Source organism: Dipteris shenzhenensis, chromosome 24 (assembly GCF_047967505.1).
Source record: "Dipteris shenzhenensis isolate YYH24624 ecotype China chromosome 24, Dip_SZ_1.0, whole genome shotgun sequence".
NCBI classification, from domain to species: domain Eukaryota; kingdom Viridiplantae; phylum Streptophyta; class Polypodiopsida; order Gleicheniales; family Dipteridaceae; genus Dipteris; species Dipteris shenzhenensis.
In genome coordinates this window covers 21,585,806-21,601,210 of record NC_141619.1, presented here as the reverse complement: position 1 = coordinate 21,601,210, position 15,405 = coordinate 21,585,806, and the positions used below count along the sequence as shown (strand labels likewise).

The window sequence follows — 15,405 nt, the reverse complement described above, 5'->3', positions numbered from 1 at the left end:
CCGCTTGCACCTTACCTTTTCCTTTTTGCAACGGAGGCTATGGGATACTTTATGCAGGCTACCAGTCATGGCACTTTGGGCCTTCATCTGCCTATCCGGCAAGAGTAGGAGCTTCTGGACACTGAGTTTGCTGATGACACGGCACTGACAGTCAGAGGAGATGCATATAGTCTTGCTACTGCTGCGGATTCAATTGACAAGTTCTGCCTAGCGTCAAGGCGATTTGTCAATTGGAACAAATCAAAAGGCATCTGGATTGGAGCTCAACAAGATACCCCAACATGAGGAGGAGACAGAGGCTTTGTATGGATACCCAAAGGCACCTCCACGAGATATCTAGGCTTCCAGGTTGGCATTGAGGTGTCCCTGACGCAACAGTTTGCCCTAGTTCTTAAGAGTATCCGGAGAAAGCTAGCCTATTGGAGTACGGCTAGACTTTCTTTGGCCGGAAGAGCGCTAGTACTCAACCAGGTTCTACTAGCGACTATGTGGTACGTTGCGTCATGTTGGTGCTTTCATGCTGACTCGATCCGTCAGGTGAGGAGATTGCTTCGGAACTTTCTGTGGAGTGGTGGTGATGGTTCTGAGGACACTAGGGCCAGAGTTTCATGGGATACTATTACTTTACCCTTCTCGCAGGGAGGACTTGGGGTTCTTGATCCAGAGATGCAGAGCAGAGCTCTTTTAGTCAAACTTCTTGTTAGAGGTTTGACTCCAGGAGATTAGCCGTGGAAGCAGTTCGTACTGCATGGGATTCACCAGTGCACCCCCAGAGCAGCAGGTCAGTGGGCAGGTAGAGTCAGTTGGATCTTCCTGATGGACCAGCATTCTCAGCCTTCCTCACCACTTGTGAAAAGGATATGGGATCATTTTCGACAGCACCTCATCAGAGCAGTTCCCTCCTTCAGAGAGGAAATTGCCAGACAGCCACTTTACCATAACCCCCTGGTTCGGTACCAGGGATCTTCCCCTGGTACAGAAGCTAGGACTCCCTTGGCCAGATGGCATGCTCAGGGGTTGTGACAGTCGGAGATTGGTTCAAGGGAGGTGTGGAGATGTCAGAGGAGGTGATCAAAGATAGACATGGGCCACTTGGACAGATTGCTGCCACCAGATTACTGATCATGAGAGCTATTCCTCAGGAGTGGAGGGATATACTTACAGATCCAGCCTATGTTTATCCCATCTCTACTTGGTCAGGTTGTTTTAGTGAGGCTGCGCTATGCATTGGAGTTCGTTTAGGACCGGCACCGTTTATTTATTTTGAGACGGACTCCTCTCACAGATTGTATCCCACTCAGCCCTTGGATCGACAGGAGCTCCTTTGGCAGAGAGTCAGGGTCATTGGTTGCCTGGGTAAGGAATGGGCCACAGATCCTTCCAGGTTGACCATTGCAGAGGATACTAGATGGAGACTTTGGATTTTTCAGGGTCGACCTCTTGTGGAGCTTGACTGGGACCCAGGTGAGTGGGCATGGCCTGCTCCGGTGGCAGGCGTTCGTCCTCTTTCATTTTTCCAGTACTCGACGAGGGCAGGTTACATGCTTTAGCAGAGAGACTCTCATCACCTACCATCTGCTTCCTAGCATTGGCACGCACAGGGATTTACTGCAGAGCTCTTGCAAAGCTACTGGACCCACTTTTGGGGCATCAGTAGAGCCAAGAAAGTCTCCTACTTTCTTTGGCTCACTATACATAGGGGCATACATGTGGGTACTTGGCTTCAGCAGATGGGTAGACCCTCCTTGTGTATGTGTTGTCAGCTTGCAGAGGAATCTAGCAAGCATTGTTTATGGAGTTGCACCAGCTCTAGAGTGGTATGGACATGTATCTTTAGGTTGTTCTCATATGTTACATCTGAGTCCTTTTTGATGACTTGGGGCACTGCCCTTTGGGGGAGAGGATCTGGAGCCTTTACTCTCTTTGAGTCAGAGCCAGGAGACCACGGTTTCTTCATGCAGTGTCGCCAGAGACGGGGTCCCACAGAGGCCAGCATCATGCAGCCGCAGGATTTACTTTTGGTACCGGTACCAGCTCATGATTCCATGCCTGCTTCAGCTGCAGGGTCAGCCTGGGAGGTGATTTCCAGCATTACCCTATGGCGGATATGGTGTTCGCGATGTTCTTTTGTCCTTGGGGGCCATTTATGCACGGAGACCGACACTCTCGCTTCCATTTGGGCGGAGATTATCTTCACTCTGAGGAGGCAGTGGGAGTGATGTACAGGCACCTCTTTGGCAGCTCGTGGGAGACTTATATCCTTCATGAGGACATGGGACTGCTCATTATTTTTTCATTTGACCCCTTTTGGGATGTCGTGGCATTTTAGACCACCTCCATGGCTTTTTTGCCACATTGTTGAGGCTAGGGATAGAGTACTTTCTCTCCCACCTGTTGTATGATTTGTTTTGAATGGAATATATCACTCTTTTATTAAAAAAATAAAAATAAAAGTCATGGTTTCTTTGGCTCACAAGTGCATGTCCTATCTTGAAGGACACTGTAAAGATTTTTTGGCGTCATCACTGATGATCCCTTTGCCTTTGCACGTCTTGTTTAAAATGTATCATGTCTCTTTCTCCCAAAATATGTTTTCTGTGGCAATCAAGTGCACCTTCTATCTATATTGCTTCGCTGGATTTCCACATACCTTTCTAACACATAGCTAAATGGTTGACTTTTCCTTTCTAATTCTCTGCTTTTAATGTAAGTTAGGTAACAGAAGTATATGCATAGTTAAGAAATAAAGTTGAGCCCAATTTGGAAAGAGAAATGTGAAGTTCTATATTTGAATGGTAAATTCTGCAGGACACTTGAATTTTTGTTCTTGAATGGTAAATTTTGCAGGACACTTGAATTTTTGAAGAAACTAAGTATTTTCAAGGAGAATCTAGATGCAATGAAAGAAAGTGGAATAATTTATAAGCTTGTCCACATCCTGCAGTTTCAGGATGAGGTTCAACATTTGGATTTATTGAGATGTGCTTTGAGAGTCTTTGTCTTTTAAACATATTTTCTGATTCAGTATGTGGTTTCTTCAAGACATAATATAAATAGAGTCGAAGATCTGACAGCTTTCTTCTAGGTGATGTAGCTTCTCCTCACCAATGTAAAATGAAAGCCATCATTTTCTGTTTGCATGCAGTCTCTAATGTGTGGCACACTTCGACTTCTTTGGAACCTGTCATTTAACAGGGGATGTCGGGAGGAAATGGTATTGCTATGCTACAACTCTCTTTTTCAAATGAGGCGGGTAACATGCTATATAAATATAGTAATACATGCAGGCTAGGAGATAGAATAGGTGGTGGTATGGGAGGGTAATATTGTTTTTGTGCTGGCCTGAACTACAATTTCAGTTTTTTTTGTGTAAATCTGTTTTTTTAAACATAGTTAACATAGTTAGCTGCAGCCTGGATCTTCACCAGGATTTTTTGATGAATAGGGCTTGAACCTCTCATAGTATGCATGATGTATTCTTGCCTTGAGCATGGGCTTTTGCATACTTGATAGAAGTCTTTTTCAGAGGGGGTTTGGGGGGGGGGCGGGGGCGGGGGGAGGGGGGGAGCATAGTCAACGTCTGAATTGGCAGTCTCCCTATATCCAAACATAGTTAGCATCTGTTCTTCCTCCCCCATGTGTGACCTATTATCCGCCCCGCTTTCTGCCTCCTTCGCAGGCCCCCGCCCTCCCTTTCCTCTCACCTTTGGAAATGGAAGCGAGAGAACGTGAGAGAATGGAGCTGAAATGAAATTGCAACAACAAGGATGAAGTACAAAGCTAGGGTAGTCACAGAGATAAAAGCCTAGGAATGCAATAAAAGCCAATAAGAATGCATTTTTCTGCTTTATCATCAAGCTTGCCATGCAATTCTCGAGGCACATGTGATGTGTATCATTTACACAATTGAATGTAGGAAAGTAACCCATATTGGGCTTACTGTCAAGTGCTTTTGTGGGACACCTATTCAAAATGGGCAATAATGGCTTCCACCCACAATTTGTGTGGAAGCCCTTTCGCCTTCAACATGCATCTCCCCATCTCCATGAGCAACCAATGTTTCAGCTCAGCCAGTCCATCATGCTTAGGAGTATACCGGACTGTACATTGATGTTTAATGCATTTTTCAGCCAAAAAATCTATCAACGCCTTGGGCATATACTCCTCCCCTCGATTTGGAAAAGAAAATCTATGCATTTCCCCCAAAATACAGCCCTCACAGATTGGCTTTGCAGGGGTCTCTAAACGAGGTAAGGCATCAACCGTGCAAGATTTTTGCAATAATAAAAGGCTGTCATAATCCACATGCCCAAACCTGGCATGCCATAACTGTGCTCTGTACAGCCTGCATAGTAGAGGTAGATATAGAAGCAACATAAGCGGAATGTGCTCTCTTCTGATAGGCATTAAGCTGCATCCGGACGAAGTCTGCCTATCAATACTCTTACATATCACGGACCATACATCTACCATCCTCGAAGATGATTTTTTTGTGAAAGAGGACACTGAAGGCAAATTCTTCTTGACCCCGGGAACAAATAAAGCAGCATCGTGGATGCAGAGATCGGAGCCATCCACAGCTGTGAGCATAATCTCGCCAATCCCTTTAACAGGATAAGAAGATTTATTGGCGCACGGGACTCTCTTACCAACAGTGCATGGGATAACATGTGAAACAAAGATTTCCATGAAGCAAGATGGCAGGATGCACCGCTATCAAAATACCATGTCTCTGCCTTCTCATTTGTGCTAAATGTGTGTGCTTCCCATGAGGCATCATAGCTGCAAGTGAAAAGGGCCCATTCATGCCAACATAGTTGGCTACAGTATCATCTCATCCTTTATCATGGGGCTGAATCTGAAACAACCATACGTGATTCTTTTTGTTTTCCTGTGCAAGCCTCTTTGGGCACTCACTAATGTGACTACCCGGCTTCTTACAATAATGGCATCGACCTTTCTTAAATGGCTTGGCAGGATCCTTTTTATCCTTCTCACTTGCATGTCTAGAAGCACTGCAAGAACCATGACTGTCATCATGTTTGGACTGATATTTTTTCTTGCCCTTATTTGTAGCTCAAAATGCTTGCTCTCCACTACGAGAATGAGATGCCATATTCTTTCAAGTCTGCTCCTCCTGCAATAATAGTGGTACCACTCTTTAAAAGTGAGAGGATTCGGATATCAAAAGATTGAGAGATGTGTGAAAAGAGAGATATGACTCCAATAAGGAGTTCAAGGTAGTGGAACCAAGCTGTGCATTTGGAATTACTTCATCAATATTCAAGAGTTGCTCACGCAAGTCTTGAATTCTATCGACATGTTCGTGCATAGGGTCCCCTTCATTCATTTGCACACTATTAGGCTCCCTGCGCAAAAGTGAGACTCTAGCCTCATTTCGAGCTTAATACATGCTCTCCAAAATATCCCAAGCTGATTTTGTAGTTCGGAAATGTTGGAATATGAAGCCAAAGTGAGTCAAAAATGTGTGTTCTAGTGTGTTCTAGTGTGAGTTCTAATCTAGTGTGTCCTATGGATGCCACGTGTCATATTGGGAGTTATCCCATATGCATAGGTGTTCATATGTGTGTGTGTGCTCTTATATAAGAGCTGTACTTGTCTAGTGTCATATCAATCAAGTATCAAGCTACAAGCTCTTTGGTCTACATGTGAGTACTCTCATTTTTGTTCATTGCTCTAGTCATTTCATTTCCATTTCATTATGTCTCCTTTTGAGTATCATTTCCTCTCTCCCTAGCCTACCCTCTCTCTATCCCTCTTTCCACCATGTTCCTTCAGGAAAGACCGAATATGAGAAATTATGAACTTCTTTACATGAAGTGATAATAGAGATAATGCTTGGGCATCATAAGCATCCCACCTCTCTTGCTCAGGAGTAACACCTAAAGGTGGTTGCGCTTGCAGTTGTCCAATTGGACCAGCTTGTTGTTGTCCTTGTGGCCCATGACCACGGACAACCCCCCCTTGTTATGGAGGAGTACTTGACACTTGTGTTGGTGCTCTGGGACGGGCTTCAACACCTGTGCATAGTCCCATAGGCCCTTGGCAACCAAATATTAGGAATCATAAAGCTCCAAAGAGGATACTTGGTGCCATCCAACCGATCCTCTCGGGCAAGCATTTGAAAGAGATCATTTGGATTATGTTGTGTCATTGGAGCAGAGGCAAGAAAATTTAGAAAATTTCATGTGCATTGAAGACCCTGCTCAAGCTTGAAAACGCATTCAAAGCCAATACTTGGCTCGAGAATGCATCTCAAATCTATGAGAGAAGTTTCGTGCTGGGATATGTACTACAAGCTTAGAATGCTCTAGCCAGTGCTTGGCTCAACAAGGCATAAACTGAACTGAATTTCTGAGTATACTTGAAAAGCAAGCCCTAGTGGCACGAGGACCAACAAACGTGAGCAAAGGGGAGAGAAAATAATTCCAAATGCAAGCAATAACAAACTGAGATCTCACAAGTCAATCCCCAAAGGAATGGGCAGCAAAATGCCTTCGAAAAGAGCTTGAACAAGGACACACACACACTTGTTTTTGGGTGAAATTTTTGATTGATTATATTATATGAGTAGCAACCTCAAAATAAGGTGCTACAATTACATCAACTGAAAATTTCAGTATATGCCAAAAAGACCTCATGATCTATGCAGCGGGTCTGCAAGCAATCAAAGAAAGATTACTGTAGAGAACATCTAAAAAAGCCAAACAGAGAGAAAGTAGGATCACCAAAGACTTTACAATTCCTATATGTCCATAAAGTCCATAGTGCCTAGTAGCGAACCCAAACGAAGAAAAGATGAAACTTCGGTCTAGATGGATGAAACCCAAATAGCCAGAAGAACTTCCCAAACGGAACAGATGGGAATCTCGCTCGCAGATAAAAAAACTCACAAGAGCACGGACAATGCCAAAACAAGTGAGGCACAGTCTCCGAAGAAGCAGAACATCTGCGGCAAAGTGCAGGAGCAATGTGTCGATGAGCTAATAGCTGTCCAGATGGAAACACTCCCAAAAGAACTCGCCAAAAGAAAACCTGTTGCCGAAGCGGTACTTTATAGGCCCAAAGTTGCTGTAATCTTTTCCTCCACCAGTTAGCTGGGAGATGCATTCGCCAAACAGAATCACCTCTCTCTGAAACCCAAGGTTGAGGCAAAAGGATTTTATACAATGCAGGTACAGTAATTTGAGATAGCCTCAAAGGACGAGAAGAGGACCCTGGAGAAGTCAAAGTCTTCCAGCCGGTCCTAGAGTTCCAAAGGAGGAATTGGAACAAAAGGCGAAAGCATAGAAGTAATTTGTCGCCACAAAGGACGATAATGAGAGCCCAATCCATATGTAGTGGTTGCTAGACAAAAGAGGAGCACAGTACCAACATTATCTATAACATCAGCAACCGAGGTGATGCCTTTAAACGAGACAATAGGAACGTCGAGGTTCCTGTAAAGCCAAGGGAGGCTGAAAGACTTTCGACCAGTGAATGCTTTTAGCTCTCAAAGAATTGCCAAGCAAAGATTGCCGTCCATTCCATTCCAGATGAGAAAGAAGATGCTTCTAGTCAAGAAGCAAGCGGGAGACAAAAGGGAAGCCAGGCAAAGTGCCATTAGTGCAGCCAAAAAAGAAATCCTAGTGATCTAGTTGCCAATGACCAAACACAGAAATACTGATATGAGTGAATAGAGTCCTAATCATAAGAGCCCAAGGCTGATCACCTTGCAGAAATTGCAACAACATTTTCCCCTTGTGGGCAAGAATATGCACATGAATATCCGTGATGTTTAATCCACCATGCATCTTGGGAGAACAAATGTGATGCATCGAAAGCAGCTTGAGACTTTTTCTGCCATGTTTGGATTGCCAGAAGATTTCCATAAAGACAGACATGAAAGATGTAAGATCTACCTTAGTGAACATGATCAATGGCAAGTAAAATTGAATATATGCCACAAGGATGGATTGCACTATTCGAAGACGAACGTGCAAAGGCCAGGTTGCCAGTTTTCAATACTCGAGCTTTTTCCGAAGCTTAGCCAAAACCCAATCAATTTGTTGTCGGCGAGTGAGTTCCCATCCCAAAGGGTAACCAAGATGATGAACAAACTGAGTGGGTGGAATGATATCCCCGGGTCATAATAGACTATGCCAGTCTTTGGAATGCAAAGGGAGCAGCTTAGACTTGTGAAAATTAACATGAAGACCAGCTGCCAAACCATAAACAGAGAGGGCCTGCATCAAGGCACCAAGATCATGGGGCGTATTCTTCGGGGTAAAGAAAGAATCATCAGCATAAGCTTGAGCAACCATGCTGCGATTAGCATCCAATTCCAAGCCATGAAGTGATCCTGTAGCCACAAGATGATCAATATATTGCAGCATAGGATGAATAGCAATGGCATACAGTAAAGCACTAAGAGGGCATCCCTGGCGGACCGAACAACGAAGAGTCCACTCATCAAAGATATCCCCAGACGCATTGCTATCTGTGTAAAGCCAATAAATAACCCGTTCTTTTTCCTTCTTGTGTACCTGCTCCCATGTCCGTATAGCTAGATTCTGTACCAAATTCATCTTCCCCTGTGTCTCTGCAGCCTTTTGCTCTTCTCACGCCGGGTCTTGTCCTGATGTCTCTTCCTCCCCTCTTCCTGTTGCTTGAAGGGACAAGAGCACAAGGTATGCAAGCTTAGGAAGGCTCTATATGGGCTGAAGCAAGCACGTCGTGCGTGTTATTAGAAGATACATCAGCTTTTGCTGTCCCAGGGCTTTGTAAATACTCATACAGAGCCAAATCTGTATGTTTTACAGGAAAAATCAGAATTGGTCATGTTGGTACTGTATGTGGATGACATCATACTCACTGGCAGTGATTTGCAGCAAATTACAGCAGTGCAATCCGCTTTATGTCACAACTTTGACATGACAGATTTGGGCCTATTGCACTATTGTCTTGGCATTGAGTTTTGGCGGAACCATGATAGGATCTCTATGTCACAGACAAAGTATTCAAAGGGGTTGTTGCAGAAATTTAAAATGGAGAACTGTAAGCATGTGGCTACTCCATTGGAAAAGGGACTCAAGCTGAGTAAGCATGATACTGCTGAAAAGTTTGATGGCACTTTGTACAGGTAGTTGGTTGGCAGTTTGATATATCTATGCTCCACATGGCTTGATATTGCCTACGCCACAGGGCTTTTGAGCCAGTTCATGCATTGTCCCACGATCACACATTGGAATGCAGCAAAGAGGGTTCTCAGATATGTCCATGGCACTCTCTCTCTTGGCTTGCATTATGCTTCAGATTGTGATCTAAAGCTGAAGCTGAGTGGTTTCACCGACTCAGATTGGTCAGGGGACATTGACGACAGACGGTCCACTACTGGCTATTGCTTCTCATTGGGTTCAGCCTGTATCTCATGGCTCAATAAGAAGCAAGACCGAGTCTCTCTTTCCTCCAGTGAAGCAGAGTACAAAGCTGCAAATTCAGCCACTATGGAGTTAATGTGGTTAAGGAAGCTTTTGCATGACTTGCATCATGCATAGGATGGGGAAGCAAACTCTATCTTTTGCGACAGCCAGAGTTGCATTGCCATAGCCAACAATCCTGTCTTTCATGCTCGCATGAAACACATTGAAAATCATTATCATTATGTACGGGATTGTATTTCTGATGGCTTCATTGATCTCATCTATTGTCCATCTGAGGACAATGTGGCGGATATCTTCACCAAAGCCCTGTCAACAGATCTTTTCTTACGACATCGACATGGCTTGGGGATCATAGACATTCTCACAATGTCAAGGGGGGTTGTGAAGTGATTCACAATGATATTGTTTTCATGTACTCCCATAGGTTGCATATCCATTTGGATGAATTTGTGCAACCATGGTACTTTAGGTACTGCGGGGTATACCTGAGATCTTTCCAGGGTACTTTCAGTCATATCTTTGAGGGGGGATTTGTAAGAGATTACAAACATATGGTGTTGTAGGCGTAAAGTCAACCCTATGGTTGACCAGTAGTACTTGGATACTATATATACCAAGTACTTGTATTGTTTTATTTGAACATTTCTATTGGAGCTTTCTTGTGTGTGCACTCTTGCTCACTTGTGTTCACAACCTGTCTCCACTTTGTTTCTACAGATCCTCGAAGTGAAGCTAAAATGCCGAGTCCTGCTTTATAAGATGCAGCTCTTTCGTCGAAGGATACAGATGTTGATCTAGCTCCTTTGCCTCTGATGCCTATGCTAGAGTCTTCTTTTGTTCAGGATGCAGAAGTGCCTTTTTTATTGGAATCTTTTCATCCCATGTTACAATAGGTGTTGACCCTATGATTCAGAAATTTCGGGTACCAGCCTATATCAAGAAGAATCACAAGGGCAAAAAACAGCTGGTTTTTATTGATGGTGTGGTTTCATCACTGCACCAGTTTTTATAGAGCAATAATTTGAAGTTGGAGGATGCTGTGTTTGATCCTCCTCTAGCTTGATATGTAACTTTTTACTTGGCTGCCTCATGACTTTTGCTCTGAGTCTTTACTTATAAATTTTTTTCTTGTACTTATTGGTGGGTTTTTACCTCTTTTGAGGTTTCCCACATAGAAATATAAAAGATTTCACTAAAAAAAAAGTGTGTGTTTTATCTGATGCAGCTCTTTCGTTCGATACTCCTTCTTCATAGAATATAGATATTGATCCCGTTCTTATGATTGTGAAGACTGTGCCAGAGTCTCTTTCTATTCAGGATACAGATGTTTCTTTTTCTTTGGAGTCTTTTCATCCTATGTTGCAACAGGTTTTTGACCCTGTGATTCAAAAATTCAGACTTCCAGCTTATATTAAGAAGAATCACAAGGGCAAAAAACAGGTGGTTTTTATTGATGGTGCAGTCTCTTCACTACATCAATTTTTACAAAGCAACAATCTGAAACTGGAGGATGTTGTGTTTGATCCTCCTCCAGTTTGATCTTGTAACTTTTTACTTGGCTGCCTCATGACTTTTGCTCTGAGGCTTTACTTGTAAATTTTTCCTTTGTACTTATTGGTGGGTTTTTACCTCTTTTTGGGGTTTCCCACACAGAAATAAAAGATTTCACTTTTAAAAAAAAGTGTGTGTGTGTGTGTGTGTGTGAGAGAGTGAGAGAGAGAGAGAGAGAGATAGAGAGATGATGTTATAGATGATGCTGATAATGTGCTCCTCTTTTCTCTAGCAGCCACTACATATGGATTGGGCTCTCACTATCGTCCTTTGTGGCAACAATTACTTCTATGCTTTCGCCTTTTGTTCTGATTCCTCCTTTGGAACTCCAGGACCGGCTGGAAGATTGGACTTTGACTTCTCCAGGGTCCTCTTTTCGTCCTTTGAGGCTATCTCAGATTACTGTACCTACATTGTATAAAATCCTTTTGCCTCAACCTTGGGTTTCTCAAAGAGATGATTTTGTTTGGCGAATGCATCGCCCAGCCAAGTGGTGGAGGAAAAGATTATAGTAACTTTGGGCCTATAAAGTACCGCTTCGGCAATAGGTTTTCTTTTGGCGAGTTCTTTTGGGAGTGTTTCCATCTAGACAGCTATTAGCTCATCGACACATTGCTCCTGCACTTTCCGACAGATGTTCTGCTTCTTCGGAGACTGTGCCTCACTTGTTTTGGCATTATCCTTGCTCTTGTGAGTTTTTTTATTTGCTTCGAGAGTGCGTGCGAGCGAGATTCCCATCTGTTCCATTTGGGAAGTTCTTCTGGCTATTTGGGTTTCATCCATCCAGACCGAAGTTTCATCTTTTCTTTGTTTGGGTTCGCTACTAGGCACTATGGACTTTATGGACATATAGGAATTGTAAAGTCTTCGGTGATCCTACTTTCTCTCTGTTTGGCTTTTTTAGGCGTTCTCTGCAGCAATCTTGCTTTGATTGCTTGCAGACCCGTTGCATAGATCATGAGGTTTTTTTGGCATATACTGAAATTTTCAGTTGATGTAATTGTAGCACCTTATTTTGAGGTTGCTACTCATATAATATAATCAATCAAAGATTTCACATTAAAAAAAAAGTATGTGAGAGAGAGATCCCGTGCTAGCCCTTGTGCTCCCATGCTACAACTACTTGTTTCTCCCTGTTTGATGCCCTCGAGGTTCCGTTTGACACCCGTTTTGTGTCCGTACGCTCTGTCAAATGTCTCTCTCTCTCTCTCCTTCTCCGTACTGTCAAAAATCCATACGATTTTGTTCGTACAGCAAAAAAAATCCATACAGTTTTATCCGAACAGTCCGTACTGTTGAAAAAAATCCGTACAGTTTTGCCGTGAGAAAATTGGGGGGGGTGGGGGGGCGGATTTCGTACTGTCAAAAATCCATACGATTTTGTTCGTACAGCCAAGAAAAATCCGTACAGTTTTGTCCCTGCTGTGCTTTCCTCCTTGTAAAGCGTTGTTGCTTTCAATCCTTTTCCTTAACTTGAATGGCGGATTATTCCTATGAGAAAACCTTTCACAAAAACAAGTTGGTTTCCAACAAGAAACAAAAACAGGTGATGGATTCAGATGCTTAGCTTGTTTATGAGGTTATGCATGAAGGGTTTGAAGACACCCGCAAAGGTTGGAAAGATCCACTTCCCACCACTGGCATTATGGTGGAAGTGGATGATATATTTGATCCAGTTAAGGAGTATGCGAAGCATGCCATTATAATTTTCTTCCTAGGACGGATGCTTGCTGCAGAAGATGTTAGGAATTGGTTGACTCGAACCCTGGGTGGTTCTTATGTCAAAAAAGTTCATTATGCACCGAGGGGCTTTTTTGAGATCATCATGGCTGATAGCACCATTAGGTTTTGCTGGAGCAGTAGATGGTCCATGTCCTGCCCTGGTCTCCCACCCGGGACTATCAAGCATTGATTCGGCATCGTTGCCTTGTTTGGATAGAAGTTGTGGATTTTCCTTAATGCTTGTCTTCTCTTCTACCTAAAATTGCAGCTTCCCTCGGTAAGGTGGTATGTCCACCGCGACCCAATGGAAATTCGAATCGCTTCTACATTTTGAGGGATACGGATCAGCCCACTCCAGCTTCATATTCGGTTACTGTGAATAATGTTTCCATGGGGAGTGCCTTTTACAAGCTCAAGTGGGGGCTGATTGCAGGTGCTTGCTTTGAATGCAAGCAATTTGGGCACATGGCTTCACAATGCCCTTCCCGAGCTCCACGGATGCTAGTGCAAGCTGAAATGGTTCAGCCTTTGAATAAGAATGCAAATGCCTCTTCTGTGGTAAAAAAGAAAGGAGTCAAACAGTTTTTCTCTGTTCAAGACAAAGGCAAAGCCCGAGTTGTCTCAAATGCTAATGCTTCTTTTCCTGTGCCTTTGTCCTCTCCACCTCAGGGGAAGGGGGAAAATTTTTTGACTAATGGATGCCAAACTCCTCGCAAAGTGATCTCCCTCAGGTGACCTTTTCCTTCTCGGACTTGGAGTGGTGTATTCTCTCATGGGAAAACACATGCTGAAAACTCTGGTGTTGGCTTGACGTGGGTTGCTGTGACTGCAAATCGGACCTTGTTTCCTGAAGAAGTTGCTGCACTTTTGTCCTCTCCTCAGGCTGATGCTTCATCCTAGGACAGAGGCCCGGACATTGAGGTGGAAATGCAGACGTAGACAGCCCGTTAGTTGTTGTACATACCTGTCCCATAACTGTAAATATGCTTGATCATCTGAAGTGTGTTACTCTCAATGTACAGGGAATGTGTGATGGTCGCAAATGGAAACTGGTCTGGATATATATCATGCAATTGCAGCCTGATATAGTTGCTTTGCAAGAGCATAATCAGCATATGTATGCTGGTCAAATAGGCCATTTTGCTAGTTATGATATCTTCATTGCTGGAGAGCAGTCCTTTTCTGGTGTGGCTTTTTTGGTAAAGCACAACCTTCAACCTATTGTGGCTCTCAATGATCGCCATGGTAGATGGATTATTGTTCAATGCCTTATTCAAGGGGAAATTTTTGAATTTGCATCGGTTTATGCCTCCCAGTCTTCTCGTGATAGAGCTTTGATCTGGGCTGCCATGCATACTTATCCATGGCGATAACATGCCTTCATTTGTGGTGACTTTAATAATGCCCCTCAATCGGGTGACAACACCTCAGGTCACACTCATATGTTGGCTTCTGAAACACAGGCATGGTTTGATTTTTTGCTTCAGTTGCGCCTGGTTGATCTCTGGAAGGAATTACAGCCCATGCTTCCGGGCTATACCTTTCAGCATAATGCTGAATCTTCTTATTGGGCACGCTTGGACAGATGGTATCAGGTTGATCCACAGCATTGTGATGCCTTTACTAGTCAAATTTGGGTTGATCATGCTTTCATACATTCGGATCATGCTCCTCTTTGGTTGAGGCTTTCCTTACATGAATTTCCCACTGACAGATTGCCTTGCCGAAGGCTTTTGCTGATTAATAATAGTTATCTGGAGCATGCTGACTTTAAAGCCTTGGTCTCTGATGCTATTCGGCCTCTCTCTCGTCAAATACACATTGGTTTGGATTATGCCTGGCAGGCTTTTGTAACTCGGATGCAAGCAATTATTCGAGATTATGGCAAATCCTATATGCAAGCCACAAGGGAGACTGTAGCACATGCCAAATTTACTTGTCAGAGTTCGACTGAGCTTGCTAAATTCTCTCTTCAATCCAATGATCGCAGAAAGCTTGCTAAATGGAAAACCCGATCTAGACAACGGGATTTTTTGGATAAAGGTTGCTCTTCCAAGCAAATTTTTAAGAGTTTACACTACAAAAGACAGGCTATCAATATCTGTTGGATCTGGATGCCTGATGGTTCTTGGTTAACATCTCGTTTAGAGCTTGCTGATTTATGTGTGCAGCACTTCTCCACTCATTTTGGGCATGTGGATACTCTTTCTCCTCGGGTTGTGTCTGCACGTCTGCTTCTTTTGCAGCATATTCCAATTCTGTTTGATGCTCAGGCTTTGGAACTGGAACATCCCTTACACTGAAAGGGAATTGTCTGATGCACCACTGAGATCCTGTGGCAAATGAAAATCTCCAAGAGGAGATGGTCACATTGTTGAATTCTTTCTTGCATTCTGGGATCTTCTTAAATTCACCTTGCTGCAAATGGTAAATACAGCATGGCAAAATCAGCAGATGCCTATGTCATGGAAAAAGGGTCTTCTCAAGCTGATTCCAAAGAAGCAGCTATGTGATTCACTTGGTGATTGGAGGCCAATCACGCTCATGTCAGTCATTTACAAGATCATTGCCAAAATGGTGGTTGATCGGATTAAAGGTTATTTGCATGATGGGTTGCATCCCTCCCAATATGGCTTTGTTCCACGTCGCCGTATCACAGATAACATTACCAATGCTTATATTGGGATTG

General features: G+C 43.5%; 1 protein-coding gene across 1 annotated transcript in view; it reads left to right on the top strand.

The window, feature by feature from the left end:
* Window positions 1–15,405, top strand: part of LOC147886358 (uncharacterized) — a 176,163-nt gene that overhangs the window by 139,452 nt on the left and 21,306 nt on the right. Inside the window, exons 9-10 of the mRNA XM_087395630.1 lie at window positions 2,848–2,956; window positions 3,146–3,214. Of these exons, the coding sequence (XP_087251756.1) occupies window positions 2,848–2,956; window positions 3,146–3,214 (178 nt within the window). The remainder of the gene's footprint in view (window positions 1–2,847; window positions 2,957–3,145; window positions 3,215–15,405) is intronic.